Consider the following 19,726-nt stretch of genomic DNA (forward strand, 5'->3'; position numbering starts at 1 on the left):
GTACGTTCATTTATATATGCAGTTATATTTAGAGGACATCCATCAGATGCTAGGTGGAAATAATAGAAAAACTATGCCCAGTCAGAATGACAGTTCTATGATTTATTAATAGGTTAGTCTATGTCCAAAAGCTTGGCTGTTTATTGCTTTCAATGACAACATCCATGGAATCCTAACTCATAATAAAACATCGAGCTCACAATCCAAAATTATTAACCTCCCTGAAAACAAAGATCGAATGCCAATGGTGCATTCATTATCATTCCCTTTGTAAATGAAAATATACATATCTTTCCTACATGTATCATTTAGTAGAGTATGATTATAAACATAAACAAATATTCTACCAGAAATCAGCACAAGTGCAGAATCCTTCAGCAAATCGATGAAACCTATTCCTATCCCTTAGAATGATCTCCCTGCTGAAGGCCCTGGAAGCAAGCTTCATAACCGAATGGCAATCGCTGCAAACTCGAAGGTTCTTCACAATCCGAATGGGTGCGGGATGATCGGTCCTGATGAGTCCAAATGCAAGAGCTAGTTTCTCACTGTGAAGCATCAAAGCATTCCTTTTCTCATGCTCCTCAATGTCAAGCAATACCTCTGAAGTATTCACCACATGTCCCATCTCGGCAACCCTCATTCCAATCTCTTCCACCATTGCATGCATCTCTTCGATGTCGGGGTGTGACTTATCCCCAACGATAAATTCATGAATCACGCCATCTAATTCAACAGAGCTGCATCCTGGAGTCTTGCTTATTCCTCTAGCTTTCATCCATGCCCTAATTCTCCCAACATCTCCCCATCTATTATGGTGAGCATAGATGTTTGATAGCAAGACATAGGTAGCATCACTATACGGCTCGATCTCCATTAAACGACCAGCCACATACTCAGCAAGCTCCAGATGACTTGGATTCCTCCTGCAAGCACTCAATAGAGAGCCCCAGAGTGCAGCATCAGGCTTCATTGGCATACTCTCTATCAAATCCAATGCCTCCTTCAACAACCCCACCCTGCTCAACAAATCGACCATGCAACCATAATGCTCCATCTTTGGCGAAACGTTAAAACGCTTGCTCATACTGTCAAAGATACGCCGGCCCTCCTCAACCAATCCTGAATGAGTGCAAGCCGACAGAGCACCAACAAATGTAACATCATCAGGTGCCACACCCTCAGCAACCATCTTGGAGAACAATGTGAGAGCCTCCTCGCCCTTCCCAAACATGGCAAGTCCTCTAATGATCACAGTCCAAGACAAGACATTCCGTTCGGGCATCTCATCAAACACCCTTCTCGCAAGGTCGATGCTCCCACACTTCGCATAAGCATCAACCAGCGCCGTGCCAAGACACACATTAACCCGGAGATCGTTCTTCAGAGCATACTCGTGCATCCATTTTGCCGAGTCCAGCGCGCCGAGATCCGTGCAAGCGGCCAGAGCACTAACGATTGTGATCTCATCCGCCTTTAATGGAGTCTCCCCATCACCACCTCCCATTCCCAACAGCTCGTAAAATAGCTCTAAGGCCTCCTTCGAGTGGCCACCCTTGACGAGACCCGAAATGACGGCGTTCCAGCAAGCGATGCAGTCTCTGTGGGGACCAACAGCGAACAGCTTGCGTGCGGAGATGACTTCGCCGCAGGAGGCGTAGAGGGAGAGAAGGGCGGTATGAGCGTGGAGGTCGGAGTGGAACCCGAGCTTTAGATGGTGGCCGTGAAGGGCTTTACCGAGGGGGAGGTCGTGGAGTTGGGCGCAGGTTTTGAAGAGAAGGGGAAAGGTATAGGAGTTGGGGGGGAGAGAGGGGCGGGAGGCGAAGAAGAGGAGGGCGAGGTGGGGGGAGGAGGCCTGGAGGTAGCCGTGGATTATGGAGTTGCGGGCGAATAGGCCCGGGGAGGGGGTGTGGGCGAAGACGGAGAGGGCGTAGTCCATCACGCCGCGGCAGGAGCAGAAGGCGACGAGCTTGCCGGCGAGGAAGGAGGAGCGGTCGTGCTGGGTTTTTATCATCTGGGCGTGGACTTGGTGGAGGTCTCGGAGGGTGGCGCAGGACTGGAGGAGGGCGAGGGTGGCGGCGCCGCCGTCGGACATTTTGCGGTGGCGAAGAAGGAGCGGTCCAAGCTCTGCATGTTCGTCGATTACAATGCAATATAAAATGTTAATGTTTGAGATTAGATTTAGATGATAATGCTAACTACCAAGTTAGTATGTTAGTGGGAACCGCATTTTTGAAGACTGTTGGAACTGGAAGGTGACAACATTGCAGTTTTTTTTTTTCCTCTCTAAAACGGATGATTCATAGGAATACATTCAAAAAAAAAAAAAAAAGTCAAAAAATAGTAAATTTTAGAGCTCTTTAGGCACCTCCTTATTTTTAATTCACAAAGCTTTCTGAAATGATCAGCTACATACGAAGTCATCCAATCCACAACCTTATTAATCTCACTGTAAACATGCTTGGCCTGCAAAGCCACACCACCACTAACCATGTTTTTTTTTAAGCTTTGAGTGAGCTTTTGTTGATTGTAAAAGTTTATCAATTAGCAACGATGGATGGCACATACTAGCAAGGTATCTAATCAATAATATTGATAATATTTCTTTTCTTCTTCCTCTTCTTTCTTTCCCTCCCCTCTTCTTCTTTTCCTCCCCTCTCCTCCAATCAATAATATTGATAATGTTTCTCTCTTTCACCTCTTTCTTTTCTTTCTTCTCTCTTTCTTCCTCCCTCTTTTCTTTCGATATTTGAGCCTATTTGTGATGCGCATGTTTTCTATCTTGTAAAATCTCTCCATTTTTTATGTAGTTAAGAGCCCCCTTCTCTTATTGGTCTCCCCTTTCCTTCCTCCATAGCTATGATATTCCTGATGATAATGATTTCTCCCATCTCCAATGTTTAGTGGCTTCCAATAGCAGGAATTTTTTTATTGATTGTAGGCAGAAGAGATTTTACTTTGATTTTTCTGAGAAGAGTCATTTGATTTTGAAGTTTAGAATTTGTTTTTTCTTGGAATTTTCATTGTATTCTTGGACTCATCCCTAGGGGCTCGTTTAGTTCGCGGGAAGCATTTTCTATTCTAGGAATATGATTTTTGGAAAACAAATTTCTAAAAAAAAGATACCTAGAAAAGTACTTTTGGCATGTTTGGTTGACCATGAGAAAATGACAAATTTCCAAAGTGCTTATGTTTGGTTGGCCATTCACTTTTCTAGGAAAGTTATATATAATTCCTATTATGCCCTTAATAAAAATTAGGTCTTTGATACCTCTTTAATGCTTCTTTAATGCTGAAGGGTCTTTTTGGAAAAAAATAAAAATAAAGTGATTCTCGTCTCATGGAAAAGTAACTTTTCAATGTTTCTAATAATAGAAAAAACTTTTCCATAAAATGTGGGAATCATATTCCCATGGGAATACAACTTTCCTATCTCTCTCCTTTGAAAACTCCAACCAAACGAGAGGCATCTCATTACTTTCCCGTTGACCCCACTTTCCCTCCTTCTTTTTCCGCGAACCAAACGAGCCCTAGATGTAAAGAAAAAGCCGGTGGGCTGGTCTTTTTCTTTTCTTAAAAGAACTATTTGAAATATAAGAATCCATGCAACCACTTAAGCTACTCTTGCTATGTTATTTTAAGCTATTTTTAAAAAATGTTTCAACTAGAGCCTATATAAAAATAAAATAATGGAATTGTCATAAAATTCTAGCTTCAGAGTCTATATAAAATATTTTTTAATTTTTAAATAAAACCTTTTTTTTATTTTTTATATTTACACCAATTAGAAATATATTTAGATTTCTTATTAGACAGCCCTCCGTCGCTAGCTTTGTAGATGCTCAATACTGTCTTAACTATGAATTTGGTGCATTCAAGTAAGTCATTGGGTCAGACTTGAATATAAGATGTTCCCCAACTTTAATTAATCATATCTTGATCCTTATGTCTCAGTCTATTTCAATCGATAAAAATAGCTATTTTATAGCTTAACGATCAGGTTCTAAAGGACCTGACAACAACTAAACATCCAAAGGGACTATTATTATTTGAGTTCCCGTCCCCTACTAAAATAGTTTGAAGTAAACATTTGAATACATAAGATTGGAATCTGTAATTCATTGAGTTAGATTCGAACCATTTACTGAATATTTATTCTCCATTACAATAAGTAGAACTAAATTTCAAATAATTAAGAATGTTGGCATATAAATATCGATATTTTTGGGATTATAATAATTTTAATAATTCGTTTATGGGGAAAAAAGTATGATGTTTTTCTGGCAAAATCAGTGATCAGATATGTTTTATACACAAAATTAATAAAATGGAAAACAAAAGCCATACCCGCGAGGTCTTCATCCGCTCCGCCTCCTGCCGTTATCCTTGCGTCTTTGCCTAGCCTTCGTTCGCTTCTCATCGCCGGCGCGTCCATAGTCATCTCCTCCGACGCAGAGAGAACAAAAAAAAATGTCGGAAAATCCATTGGAAGCCATCCTAAAAGCCACCGAATCCCTCTCCCGCTGCGTCCAAACCCATCTCTCCCGCCTCTTTCCCGCGCCCCAAGACCACCACCACCACCGCTCGTCCCCGCCTCTACTCTTTGTATCCTCCAAGCCCTCCGCTCTTCCTCAATCCACGGATGCCACTTCTCCCATGAAGGCACTCCCGCTCTCCCCTTCTCACCAACGGACAGCAGAAGAAGTCTTTATGTTTAGTTGTTGGTTTGATTTGCTGATTCTTGTTCGAATTTGTTCAGGAGAAGTCGGCGATTCCATTGACGAAGGAGGAGCTCGGGAGGGCTACCTGGACTCTGCTCCACACCATTGCAGCACAGGTGTTTGATTATTTCCCTTTACAAGGATCAGTTGTTAACTCTGCATGGCTTACTCATATAGATGAAAAATTTGTCACCTGTCCTTTGTATAGTTGTTGGATAGTTCGATAAATAGGCTGCAAAACCTATGTTCGTGTAAAAGGGCTTATTTTTTCAGGCAACCGACATGTAAACTTATCGGACTTTTCCATTGTTTATGTAAAAGATCACTGGACAAGGTGTTCGATGTGAATTTGATGATACCTGGAGCTGTTAGGATCTCCTAGTTCTTTTGATCTTTCATTGCATGTTTTAAATAAGTATTTTCCTGAATGTTTGTGGTCAGTTTGTAAAGTCTTTATTGATTGTTTATTCTTAAGGAGTTATTCAAGCATAAAGAGATAAGGACCTTAAGGCTGACTGGTTAATTGCAAATTATAGGAATTTAGGTTTTGAAAAGATAAAAACAGAAAACGTTCTGCTAGACATTAAGGGGAATAAGTCAATGTTTCGTGCTAGAAACTTCTACATGGATTAAATGTAAGACTTGTTTCCAGAGTCTTCATGCAGCAGTTAGTTGGCCATATTTAGTCTCCTTGGCTAAAATTCATGAAATAACAGAACAAACATGAAGAATATTACCATGTCATTTGCAAACTTGATGATCTTAGACAAGTGCGACCAAATCTTGTGTTTCCATGGTTCAAGTGTCATAATTTATACTTTTTTCATTAGTTTCAAGTTGCTAAGTATTTTATATTGAACAATACGCCCATATACTAGTAGTATTGTCCCAGTACTATTGGTAGCTTTGTCCCATATCTTAATGTTATACGAACTGAGTGTTGTCTTTCATCTAAAAAACTTCATTACGAGGTCTGGAGAGGGTCAGATGTATGCGGCCTTAGCCCTACGTGTGGAGAGTCTGTTTCCATGTTTCGAATTTGTAACCTCCAAGTCATAATGAAGCAACCTCACCATTGCTTTAAGGCTCACCTTCATTGTGAAACTTTTATATGTAAACTTAAAATGCCATCAAGAACTCTCGGTAAGACCTAGTTAAGTGTGCTCATCAATCTGGTCACAGTAGTATCATGGGCTGATGAAAGGTATTGTGCTTGAAAACAGGTTCACTGAAACTACTTGTCTGAATGCATTAATGCATGTTTCTTGATTACTTATAGGTGCTATATGATCATAGATCTTGATCAATATTGAAATAACTGTAATTTTTTTTGTAATCCCCTTCTCGATATGTGCATATAAAGTTTTCAATTTTTATTTATTTCACTTGCTAAGCTGGATCTGTTTCAGGGACCAGACATAATTTTCAGTAAATCTTCTTCCACTTTCCTAGTTAAAACCTATCTTGATTGTGTGAATGGCCCAAAACATAATGCTGGTGTCAATGCCATTGTTTTTTCATGACAAGATGCTGCTTGATTTCCTTCTACCAAATTCTTAAATATTAAAGTGTTATGTCAATTTTCTTTAATGAAAAAAACATTTACATCTGCAACTTGCTGACTTCTTCAATGCCTATCTGACACTGAACTTTTCAGTTTCCAGATCACCCAACAAGACAGCAAAAACGTGATGTAAAAGAACTGGTATGGTATGCTTGTTATGCCCTTCATTATGAAGTTGACATGATTGCATTTAAATGGAAGTCAAGTTTTCTTAAATTAATCATTCCATTTAGTTTCCAAGATCTTGCTCCTTATATCAACTAGCAATGCTTTCAATCCAAACTTTGTTATCAAGTACATATATTCGTTGCAAGACTGGGAAATAGGTGTAGCACTGAGCAGGGTGATTAGATAGAGATGAATTCGCTGTGCCATTAGCATTGCAGCGATGCTGTAGTAGTCTGAACAATTGAAAAATGACTACTTAAGGTTCATGGTCTAGTTCCTAGAAATTGGAGCTGATACAAATTAATTGTTTTCCTGCTTGAGTGCATGTCTATGGAATTTTGGCAATTATGATTGTATAGGCTTTTTAAACCAACTATAGTTCGGTTGGAATTTTTGTTTATCTGGTGTCTCACTTTTTTTTTTCCTTTTTTTTTTCCTCAAGTTTTGAATAAGAAACAGCATTAAGTGTATTATTGTCAAAGTAGTTATGATCTGCTCAAAAATGGTTTTATTACTATTCAGCAGGGTCATCCAGAAATATTCCCTTGCGTTTTACTTAGGATCAATATCCTATGGCACATGTAATCATTAATGCATTACTTAGGATTACTTAAATTCACAGTATCGTTCCACAGGGATTACATTTTGGTACATGCAATATTATCTTGGTGTAGTCATCTCAGTTTTATGGATCTTATAGATCTGTTCACTAAAATGCTTGTTGTCAGATCATGCCTGCCCCTATTTTTATGGATATGAATAGCATGCAGCAAGGTTTTTGCCAGTATACTTTAAAAGGCCTTTCTTGTTTTCTTCCCTTTGCATTATGCATTGGTGCTTTTTATGGTATTCTTCCACGGGGCTTACATCTAAATCCATGAGATATTATCTTGATATAGTCATCTCAGTCTTGTTGATCTGTTTGCTCGACACTGATTGTTACATCATCGCCTCCCTTAATTTATGGATATTTGAGATGAACGGCATGCACCGAGTTATTTGTCATTAGAATCATAGGAATTTTTATTTGTACATGTGAAATATAGATGACGTGGAACTTGTTTCTTTATGTAGATGGTCATATTATCTCGACTTTATCCTTGTAAAGAATGTGCAGATCATTTTAAGGAAATTTTGAAGTAAGTGATACATGCATCCTTTTCTATCCTTCATGCTAGAAGACTGGCCTTGAAAAGCATTATGACTATCAAGAACATTGCTATTTATCTGAACAGTCAGATTAATAGTTAATATGATCAGTTTTTAGTGTGTCACCATTATGAATTATTTGTATACTTGATCTTTTTGGTTTTTGGCAGAAGAAGCTCAAAACCTGCTGAAGCAGAGTCAAAGTCTTGATTTTTTTTTAAAAAAATAAAGAGAAAAAGAAAAGAAATCGATAGTGATACACAATGTTTTCATCTCTGCATAATCAATTTATTTTGATTGTTTCACAGAGCAAACCCTGTACAAGCTGGATCACAAGCTGAATTCTCTCAATGGCTATGCCATGTGCACAACGTTGTTAACCGAAGGTTCCTGGTTAAATCAAACTTTTTTTAATTTTTTTACTGCGAATGTTGTCCTTTTTTCCCTTCTCTACTTCCTGCTAGCAGTTCCGGTAGTTTTTGTGACATGCTCCATTAGTTAAATTGATAGTTTGAGTTTTGCTTCTCTTGACAGCCTTGGAAAATTGACATTTCCCTGCAATAGAGTGAATGCTAGATGGGGAAAATTGGACTGCAAGGATCGCGCATGTGATCTGCAAGGCACTACAGGCTTCAACAACCAACCATGATGACTTCAATTCCTCTTAAGAAGGAAATGCAAAGGGTAAGGGCAATGGTTCCACTTGTGCTTGTTATGCATCCCAGGATGGAAAAGCGTAAGTTAGTTTTACCATTTAATTAGTACATAACCTGAAGAATATGTGTTATTCGGACCTTTCGATTATAATCAGCTGTATTTTGCTCAGAGATTCTAATCAGTTGAATGACACTCTTAACATCTAATAGTCATTTTTGAAGAATTCAGTTGGAGTTAGGTGAAGAACTGGTTTTGGGAGTATAATTATGATAAACAAACTGCAATAAATTTTGCTTTTTAAGCTTTCATGTTGTCATTGTTTCTTGTTTATTATCTGGTGATATATAGCAGTTCTCTCGTTATCAGGTCTAGCTTTGCTACCATTGCTGTTGGATCAGCTATCTGCCGCCATTCCAGAGTGATTTGAAAGGTGTTGAACTTCTGTTCTTCCCAAGGTCTGTCCTTTTCATCATGTCCTGGGGTGCCTGCTTTGTAAATCGACATGAATTTCAGGTGATTTATCTGATCATATGGTCAACATTTAGCATTGAGATTTTTTTCACCCTCTGTAGAAACTTTCCAATTAGACAAGTTGGCTATTTAAGTTTTAATTAATTCTACATTTTATGAACTTCTTTGTTTTTGTGATTGGTTGATTAAGAATCTGTTTGGAAATGTGGCAAGTTAGTTGGAGTTTTATCTGGTTAGAAAACTTTTGGAAATGGATCCTGTTTGAATAATTGTCATCAACCCATCCTGGAAAAACAAAATTAGTTTTAAGAAGCATGGACCAAAATCAATCTAATCAGCTTCTTGAAATCAATCAAAAGTAGCCTAATCTGCTCTGCTATGGTCTTAAAGCTCAAATTCCAGGATAGACCGGCTCTGGATGTTGCTTGATGCTGCTCGACTATGATGTCATAGCCAGGAAGCGGAATTGGACTTGGTTTGGCAGTGGGCATCAAGATATGTGAGATAGGAGAGATCAAGCCATTTCTTTTGGTAATGTCTGATTTATAGATATCTTCCTGATGTGTGCAATATATGCTGCGAATTTCCTGGGAGCTCTAAACATTCTGCTCGCATTGTCTCATATGTCAATGCGCCGAAAGCAACTAGGGACCATTATCTTGGATTCTCAATACTTCCATTGCTCCATCCCCGTATGGGCGGAGAAGCTGTGCTGCCGGGAGCTCCGGGGAAGTTGAAATAGGAGAGTATTCATCTTAGGATGGGCTTACTACTTAGATGCCGTTCTGCACCTGGGTACCCAGCATTTACCATGGGCACAAAAGTGAATTTGAACCCATGTCTCTTGCATGACCACAAAGAGACTTCTAGCAAAATTGCTTGCACTTCTATCGATGCTCCCTTCTATTTTAGGTCAGCTTGCAGGCGATTGTGTTTGAATTGTTCTATGGTTATTAGCTGGCCAATATTGGAATAATTGGGGAAAGGTCATGGTATTGGAACAATGATTTTCCAAGACAATGTATGGACAAGCTATATGGAGACAACTACTTTGCCATCAGAAGAGAATTAGGCCCCATTTGGCAGAGCTGTTGGCAGTAGAATTTTTTGAAGTAGAGCTTTTATAAAAAGAAATTTTCTATTTGGTAACTACATTTTTAAAGTACCGTGAAACTTTAATACGTGTTTGATAAATAAACTAAGAAAATACTTTTGGTATAACAAAATGATCATAAAGAACATTACATAGTACTATACAATAGAGCATAATAAAATATAATATGTATTAATACATAAATATATGATATAGTATTATATTATTGTAATGTATTATAATATTATTATAATATAGTAATATAATATTATATACTATACATTGATAATATAACATAATTTGATATTATATAACATAATATATCAATATATTATGATATAATGTAATATAATATTATATTTATAGTATAATACAATAATAAAAGTATAAAATATTATCATTATTATCATTATATATTAATATTTTATTAATATAATATTTTTAGAAACTAATTTTTGGGTTTTTTGTTTTCTTTGTTGGGATTTCTAGAGATTTATGCAATATAAAGGGACATTTTCTATAATTATAATATTTTATTATGAGTATTTTAGTTCAAAAAAAATATATAAATCAAAACAGCTATTCGATGCATGCTAAAAATGCTCTTCCGAAGAAGCTCCATTTTGGAGTTTATCTCAAGAAGAAGTTTTAGCTTTCTAGCAAAGTTAAAATAGATTTTCGATTTTTTTACCAAACATCTCTATTCCATCCAAAAGTACTTTTGAAGGATCAGAAAGTGCTTTCTGGCCCACCAAAAACTTTGCTAAATGGGGTCTTTAAAAGCAGCCTAACTCCCCAGCTATCTGTGTGCTACATTGGGCCATGCAGTGAATGTAGTGGCTCCAGTAACTTGCGACAATTCAACTTGTGCATGGAACCAGTTACATCTACTTTGCTATCATGGTAGTGCAACATTAGATTGTTGGGCAGGATTAGGTGGATTATTTCATGGGTCAATTGATATATTTTATATATTTTTTGCATTAGGTTGATCTTTTAGAGTTATAAATAAACAAAATTTACAAGATTATTAGGTGTCAAGTTGGTGTGATGTCGATAAATAGTACATGCCATGTCAGCTATTCCACAGGACGTTCTCTAAAGGTATCTACCAGGTTTGGTCCAATAGAGGGGGACTTGGATCCGCCAACTCCCCTGAAAACACCCAAAGAATAGTTTTGGATGGTGATTTTAACATAATTGGATTAGGTGTGGATTGGTTGAGACCGAACCGCTTATAAATTGGTTAGATATGGTTTAGCCGTCAAATGGGTCGCATGGATGGAACGAAAATTTAAAATTGATGTTCAAACTCTTAAAATGGTGGTAATTGTGCATTGGACTATGCTCTAGTGGAGTCATGATAAGAATGAAAAGAAATGCTACATAATTAATGATTAAGAGAAAAAATAGAGGAAGAAGAGGAAGAAAAGTGAAGGAAACAGTATACTAAGTTTTCACATGTCTTTTTTTCCTTTACTTTATTTTTTTTCTCCTTTTTTTCACTTTATTTGAATACCAAATCTAAATATTATATTTTTAGTTATATTAAAAATAATGCATGTGGAGACGGACGTGATTTCTAAAACTTTTTAGATTTGACATTTTTTGATTAGAATCTAGATTATAAGAATATCTAAAAATAATTCATTTATAATTATTTTTTTAATGCATTAAAATTTATTTGTCTCTTGGTTCTTAATTATCTTCCAACTCCTTGGGAAATTTTTGAGTCTAGATATTCTAGAAATTTTTGAATCCTTCCTTTCCTGTTAAATCGAATTTTCTATCACTTGTTAATTAGGAAATTCTTTGCCTCTTTTTCTTATTCTCAAAGCGCAACAATTTCAAAATTTCTTTATTTACAGAAGACTTTCATGTTTTATGAAGACTTCTGAAAGAGAAATTCAATTACGGATTCTATATGAATATTTTAAATTTTAATAAAATAATTTGATTAGGGTTATTTTGAAATTGAAAATTAGAAAATTATAGTTTACGAAATTTATCATTATTGATGAGTAAGATATTGATAAGTTGGATGATAGGTCCATACGGACTAAATGAGTTGGATATTATGGATTATATCTAAAATAGGTTGGGCATGGATTAAAGACTTTTTGACCTAACCTCAATTGAAAAAGGCATTTAATCCTACTTTTGTGGAGCGGAGGCTTGTGTATCTACTTTTTGTGTTGAGGTCTAGGTATTTGGGTTGAGCCTATTTACAATTAAAAATAAGTTTGCCCAATGAGTTTGGGTTGTTTCTAGTTTAGGGTTAAATTATAAAAGTCTCTTTCAACTACATCTATCCTTCTATTACGCGATAGTATGATTGAAAGATTGGACCTCTGCAATTCAACCAAGTATTGGAGAGGATCGTCCAAGCAGCCATGTAAGATGCCCCAAAAAATATAAGAGAGAGATATTGCTAAGCTTGAGTGGATCTTTATTCAAATCCGATCATGTTAAATTAGATAATGGAGATCCAATATTAATGATTCGAGTCTTTGAATATGATTTCCTACCTCTGAACCGCTCATACACAAAAAAAAATGATTTGGAGATACTAAAATTGATAGGTTAGAAGTCTCCAAATCATATGAGTTTTCATATATAAGCAGTTTAAAGATAGTAGATTATATCCAATGATTTGGATTATTGATGCGTAACCCCCATCATCCAATTAAACCTGACCCAGCTATACTCGAGTTAATCTCCATTTAGATTTGGTCAAGTCTAGATTTGGAAAATGAATTAATGATTTAAGCTATTGGATGTGATTTATTATATCTAAACTACTTATATACCAAAAATTATTTATTTTGGAGACTCCTAATTAATATATGTACCAAATGGTCAAAAAATGGACCGTCTAAATAATATAAAATTATATATATATATATATATATATATATATATATATATATATATATATATATATATATATATATATATATATATATATATTGATCACTGAGTCTCTAAATCATATATTTTTTGATGCGTATGTAATTCAAAGATAGTAGATCAAATCTAACGGCACGGATCATCGATATGTGATCTTTATTATATAATGTAGACTTGATCTCGATGTAGATCCATCTAAGTGTAGCCAAATCCACACACACATATGTGTGTGTATATATATATATATATATATATATATATATATATATATATATATATATATATATATATATACACACACACATACTTACATACATACATATGGATGTGACATTGTCTATGAGCCAATACAATGGCTAGTACTGGATAATCTCCTAACTCTCCAATAATGCAACCGCACAATGTCCAACTCTACATTAGTGCAGCCACTTCTTTCCTCTCAAGAAATACTCATCATGTCGGTTTACTTCCGGCAAAAACATTGTACAAATGCCTCACTCGGGACGAATACTTCACCTTATCTACTGCTAGTTTTATATTAGAAACGGCAGTTCGTATCCCATATTCCTATATTCCTAGATGGCTAGACACTATGGGATCCAATAATTCCTTTCCCTGAACTTGAAGCAAGCATTCAAGGCAATGAGCAAAAGGCCTTCGTGGTCCCAGGCAAAATCATTCCTCCTAGACTCCGTGTCTTTTTCATTGTGGAATGCGTTGTTCACAAACATTCCGTGGACCATCCTAGTCTCAAGTTACAAGGCTCAATGTTCTCCCTTCTTGATCAAAGTGGTGTAACAAAACTGACCCTCCAAATTTGCTGAAGTAAAAAGGTTGTGCAATTCTAGCATTAGCTCATTTCACTGAGTTAACAAGTGTATTTAAGGGAAGCAGAATTTGTACAGGTCCTTGCAAACCTGACAGGAGATGCTAGCTGCTTGTTGTATCAATGGAGAGTCCAATTCAATGCTGCAATTTAATGTTTAATTGCTATCAAAACTGACCACTTCCAAATCCCTTCAATCCTACTCAAAGACATGGATAATGAATAGATAATAAAAAGTAGTTGGCGGATACGTAAAGCGCTGCTTTTAGATTTCATGCAAAATTTGCGAAATGAGGAGGGCGTTTTCCACTTTCTTCCTGCCAAGGGAAAGTACCTACTCAGGGACCAGTGAAGGTCTGGCAAACTGGACAAAATTAGTTCCAATTAGACTGTAAACTAAATAACTCTAGTACAATTCTATGGAAGTGAACTTTTGACTCTATGATTCAACGCTCTTCATATGCTATGCTTATCTTGAAACATAAGAGGCATTTAAATATTTAGAATATGCCATCTTCTTTTTGAGAAAAAAAAAATATGATAATTATGAAACATAAGATCGATCCAGTTTACGTAATGGTTTTGATGTTTTTCATAAAGTTGTTAAAAAATGTCAACGGCTTTCATGAAACCTCTTCATAACATTTTTCTTGCCATTTTTTAAACAATTTTTTTAGGACTGGACTCACTTATACATAGAAAGGTACCATATATTTGTTCTTCCTCCTTTCCATGCATATTGTCTTTGAAGTGAGTCCATAGCTATGTACAAGCAATTATCGATTTAAACTACCAAATCAACCGAGCTGCAATTTCCCTTAGTATGTTATAATAAATGCGTCACACTTGTGATTTTACCAACAAAAAGTAAATTCACATGGTTTTTGTGTTGGTGTTATTATTAGGATACATAATTCTCTTCTGAAGATAAATTTTAAATTGGAAGAATAAGTTATATCATCTTGACAATTGGAACTTATTCGAAACAGTGATTTCTAGCCTTCTAAGTACTAGCCTGTGTTTATTAGGAGCATGGTTTTAAAAGGTCAAGTTCATACCCATCCAATTTGGTATACCTATATTTAATACAGTATTGACAACAATTCTACTTGTGCATCTAAAGATGATAAAACATTAGAAAGCTCCATATTATTATTGGATGGGAGCCATGATGAGATTGGTTGAACCGGACACTGTAATAATAGTAACAACTTCAGTTTCTCATTTGCATGTCCTTGACATGCATCACAGAACCTCCTCTATTTGGAGGGCTGGTGTAACTAATGAACTTCTCAAAAATAGAGTCCTGTTTGGCTTGTTCTAAGTTGATAGATTCTGAATTTTCTCCTGTTTTTCTTTGTCCTCTCTCTGTTTTTAAATGTAAAAGAAGGGAGACATATCAACCCAACTCGAGTCTTCTTGTCTGCCTTCTTCGGTTGCTTCTGCTTTTAAATTTTTCAGCATGATTTCATTGCGTTTTTTTGTTGGCCTGCTTGCAAGTTGTGACTTAAACTCATCTAATTAGCTGTTAATTGTCCAAATGAATTACTAATGTGCTATTTTTGTAGAATTCTATGAATTTTTCCCCTGTAGATCGAATTCCAAGCATTTCAATTAAAAATAAACCCTTTTCGACTCCTGCCGATCCGATCAGCTAAAACACTTTCAGTACAGTATTATGATAGAGGAAAAGGCTTCATAAGGTGGTCCAAAGGTAAATGGTGCTGTTGTGGATTTAGACGCCATGGGAGATCATGCAATCATGTGCAGCGAACAGAGTGGTCCCTCTAATCCAAGTTTTGCAAAACAATAACTTCAGTTATGATCCTTTTTTCGCTTCCATTTGTCTTGAGCTGGGTTTAGGTTGTTAAGTGGTAACAAAACAGGCTAACCACTTTGCTTTACTTCTCTCTAGTTTATGATGCTTTCTTTCCTTTAATGCTAATAACCAAAAGCAATTAACAAGGATTCGTTGCGAAGGCACTCTATCCTTGGGGTTAGGATGATAAGGACTTTAGGCATAAAGTAGTTTAGCTGGGCTATAAAGATGATTGCAACATTATAGATGTTCGAGGGAAGTAGTTTGGCAATTCGATCGAAGTGTCAATGCTTGCGTGGAGAGGAATTTTCTACCGGTGATGAAAATGCCACCATCCAGACTTTTTCTGAAAAAAAGAATATATCGATTTTAATGAAATTGTCGATCGCATTGTTCTGATGTCTCTCACCAAGTTAAATTTAATATTCAACATAAAATAATCAATAATGTAGTTAATCATAGTTATGAATTGGATTGAGAAAATGTTTGTTTGTACAGTATTTATTGTTACATTGTGAATAGTCAAAATTATATCACGACGAATTATTCGAGAGATGAACAATAACATCTAGTAAATGCATATCTGATATAAAAATTTAATTTAGTAAAGGGTATTTGAAATTAAATAGGCAGGGGGCACCTGTGTTTGCAGCATGTATCATGGTATACTTTTATTATATCACTAGGGCACCTGTGTAGACCCCCTCCCATCATAAGAAAATGGAAAACATACCTACATGAATGACATCTAACATACCATGTGTAATTGTGTATCATCTAATACTTAATTCAGATAATAGTTGAAATTCTAAGAGATTTAGGGTTTGAAATAAGATATAACATATTTATATATGAGACACCAAACAGACAATATAGTTCAGAGATGTTACAAGAAAAAGACCTATACACCCATGAACACCTGATGTCTCATGATGCGATTATGAATGCTAACACATTTATTTTTTGTATTTATAATTAAGATCTTATGTCCCCTTTTCAAGTGTGAGGTGATAATGGTGGTTGGTTTTTTTTGATTGAAATAATGGTGGTTGGTTGATTAGCCTCAAGTTCTCAAGTCTCAACCACTCACACTAGTTTGTTGCATAAGTTGCAGAAACCCTTTTTTTTTTTTTGGTCAAAAGTTGCAGAAACCCTTTGCTGGTGTGGTGGTTCAACAAAATATCTAAGCAGCAGAATATTAGGTAATATGGAAGTCTAAACAAAGCTACACATCATGTGCTGTGGAACACCTAAACCTGAAAAGTGTTGAGCCAGTACCACTGTCCTTGATAATCCTAGTTCCAAATGCAATTTTATTTCTCGCTAAGTACTTTTATACATACATACATACATGCATACATACATACATACATACATACATACATATATATATATATGTGTGTGTGTGTGTGTGGTTTTAAAGTAAGTATTTCTGAAGCCACTTTTTCTGTGGATACATCACAAGTTTAATTGACTTGATCTTAAACATAACTAGGGGATAGGAGTTTATTTTTGTAAATAGTAGATAAGTGGTTTTAAATAAAAAGGTAGAGAATTGGTGTTAATATAATGAATCATGATTAATTAAAACATGTTGTACATCCAAGTTGTAGGAAATCTACAAAATTTGGATTGTATAAAATTTGCTGCCATTTGTTTTTCTTTCTTTCCTTTTTCTATTAAAAAAGAGAAGACAAGTTCCGTCCACTAAATTTTTTTTAAAAAATAAAGCAATACCAAAGATCTAAACGCAAGTAAGTAAAACAAGATTGAGACAAAATATATGCATGTCGGGTTCATTTAGTAAATAGCACAAACCTTGACGTGGATTATCCTTCAAATGGAGTATCCATCTTAAAACCAAAGGATGCCAATTTGTTCAAACAGTAAAGTTAATTGGATGTAGATCTTAGTGAAGTTGGTTGACATCGATGCTATTATTTTTTTTTAAACAAACAAATCTTTAAGAGCTATTGCAATATGGTTTGGGCAAAATGCTAACACAATTTATCTTTCGTTATGCTTTAATTTCAGCCATCAATCAAGACCATGAAGCTGAAGCCTTATAGGTGCAGTCCTCAGGAAGTGGTGCATTGAAATATATATATATATATATATATATATATTGGTCAAAGATAGGAGGGGAGGGGGAGGGACCAGCCCACCTATATAGCAGCTCTCGCTGAGCTCTCCTTCCATCAATAAATGTTCAATACAAATCGCAGATTTTTGCGTGCCTTCTTCGACCCGTGGGTTCACCGCCTCAGGTTTGTCACCCCAACGCCATCTTGGTATAGATGGAAGAAAAGCATATCCGCCAACGAGCTATCCAGACGTGGGACATTCGGTTCTCTAATTTAATCGACGCCCGTGCGTTTCGAATTCGGACAACTCAAGTGGAATTAAATTATTATTATTTTTTGCTTGGATTTTTTCTTACACCAAATATTATTTTTTTAAAATTTAAAATTTTATTAAGTTTGTTTGCAAAAGTAATCATACAATTTTGGAAATATTAGGAGGAGGAAAATACTTAGACCAATAGAGACTTTAACCGTACGAATGACAGAGTGATTGGATGTTAGAAGTGGGCCCTGGACGCATCCATTAAGTTTTTTTTTTTTTTTTTTTTTTGTGGTGGGGGTAGGGGGAGGGCAAGGATCTGTTAAGCCGACTTGGTGGATGATTTCGTCAACTAACTACTGTTTGAGAAATGTAAGCTATCCTTGTCGGGATGCCATGTAAGATTTCGTTGTTAACGTCTTCAGCTAGACGCAATGAATAAAATATAAAGATCCGGGTTCCAATCACCTCCCACAGAACTTGAATCTTCTGCTCCTCCTGATCCTAACGTCGTACGCTCCTCCTGATCCTAACGTCGTACCAAAGAAGAAAAAAAAAAAAAAAAAACAATAAAAAACCTAATCCAAAAAAACTAGTTAAAAGATATTATTTAATTTTTTTGATCTTATATAAGTATTCAAGATCTATCTAAAAATAATCGATGTGGAACTAAATATATATTTGCAAGGATCTTCACAGAGTTCAAATCTAATCAAAAGTATTACGGTCGGCCTGTGATTAGCTCTAAAAAATATATGCTGCAGTGTCTCCTAGTTCACATAAGTTATGCACCACATTCACTCTGATACCATTTGTAACAATTAGCACCTCATCCAAAATGACTACTCGGAAGATATTATTTGAGTTTCTTGATCCTATATCAGTACTCAAGATCTACTCAGCAAATAATCGATGCGAGACTAAATATACGCCCGTGCGAGTTCTCACACAACTAATGTGATTTCTACTTTTCTATGACACCAACCGACGGACCAATTAATATTATTTTGACAGACAAGTTATTGAGACATTAATTTTTCCACTAAAAAATTGTCATAGATTTTAGTTCATCAAATATTTTGAGAACATATAACTGCATGTGCAGTCATAAGTAAATAAAATTTATACTTAAATGATCACATTCAAGGTTGAAATTTTGGGTGCAGTATTATAAATAGAAATATCAGGCATGCCATGAAATCAATAATTAGTTTGATATTTTTTTATTATTGACTAATTTGGGGATGCCATATTCGGCATGCAAAAATCCAAAAGAAAAATGAGTGGCAAAGAGTACTTTAGCTTGTAATGAAAATTATAGAACATGCCATATTTTTGGATATCATTCTATCATGTAAATCCAGCACGTTTTTTGATGGATCAATGCATAAAGTCAAAATACATATTGATGTCATCTAAGCAATGCTGACAAAATATGCATAGCTTGCAGCATATACATGCCGGTGATCACTTGCTTGCATGTGTATTTTAGGATATCTATCTTAAAAATAATTCCTCTTTTTAATTTTTTTATACTATTGTTGCTAACTTCTATTATTTAAATTCAATTTAATAGTTTAAATTAAAAAAACATATTTGCACTTGGGTATGAACAATAATGAGGATGTGAGTGGGTACATGGATCATTATCTATCTTGTAGCCATTCTAAGATCATATGAGGATATAATTTTTTCTTTTTAAATCATAATAATTATTCAAGTAGCATGGGTCAACCACCACCGGTGAATATTTTGGCATATTTTTACGTCTCACTGTTTATTAAGTTTCACAAATAAAATAAATTGAATTTGCTTTTTTTTTATGTGTACAAAAAGAACAATAAAACATAACTACAAGATCATCCAAGCCTTAGTGTGAAGGATAAATCTTGTATACAATGTTTGTTTTTGTTTTTAGTTAGCATGCATATTGGTGTTCAAAAATTAGACAAGTCTGTCTATGAGATTAACTTGTTCAAATTATTTTCATCAAATCATCCTAGCT

General features: G+C 35.5%; 2 protein-coding genes across 2 annotated transcripts; one reads left to right on the forward strand and one right to left on the reverse strand.

The window, feature by feature from the left end:
• Positions 1–343: 343 nt before the first annotated feature.
• On the reverse strand, positions 344–2,095 carry LOC120104133 (putative pentatricopeptide repeat-containing protein At5g40405). Its single transcript, XM_039114671.1, has one exon. The coding sequence runs from the start codon at positions 2,093–2,095 to the stop codon at positions 344–346; it is 1,752 nt and encodes a 583-aa protein (XP_038970599.1).
• A 2,216-nt stretch (positions 2,096–4,311) lies between these two features.
• LOC103709175 (FAD-linked sulfhydryl oxidase ERV1) lies at positions 4,312–8,942 on the forward strand. The gene is made up of 7 exons (XM_017843349.3): positions 4,312–4,662; positions 4,760–4,837; positions 6,379–6,426; positions 7,528–7,592; positions 7,911–7,988; positions 8,137–8,286; positions 8,626–8,942. The coding sequence occupies exons 1-6, from the start codon at positions 4,471–4,473 to the stop codon at positions 8,249–8,251; spliced, it is 576 nt and encodes a 191-aa protein (XP_017698838.1). The 5' UTR covers positions 4,312–4,470; the 3' UTR covers positions 8,252–8,286; positions 8,626–8,942.
• Positions 8,943–19,726: the final 10,784 nt, after the last annotated feature.

This window comes from Phoenix dactylifera, chromosome 16, assembly GCF_009389715.1.
Source record: "Phoenix dactylifera cultivar Barhee BC4 chromosome 16, palm_55x_up_171113_PBpolish2nd_filt_p, whole genome shotgun sequence".
NCBI lineage: Eukaryota > Viridiplantae > Streptophyta > Magnoliopsida > Arecales > Arecaceae > Phoenix > Phoenix dactylifera.

Bases quoted from the DNA above. Each gene is read 5' to 3' on its own strand.
- LOC120104133 (XM_039114671.1), bottom strand. From the start codon at position 2,095: ATGTCCGACGGCGGCGCCGCCACCCTCGCCCTCCTCCAGTCCTGCGCC.
- LOC103709175 (XM_017843349.3), top strand. From the start codon at position 4,471: ATGTCGGAAAATCCATTGGAAGCCATCCTAAAAGCCACCGAATCCCTC. The intron at 4,838-6,378 runs GTGTTTGATTAT...TGAACTTTTCAG, and splicing joins TCCACACCATTGCAGCACAG to TTTCCAGATCACCCAACAAG. The intron at 7,593-7,910 runs GTAAGTGATACA...ATTGTTTCACAG, and splicing joins CATTTTAAGGAAATTTTGAA to AGCAAACCCTGTACAAGCTG.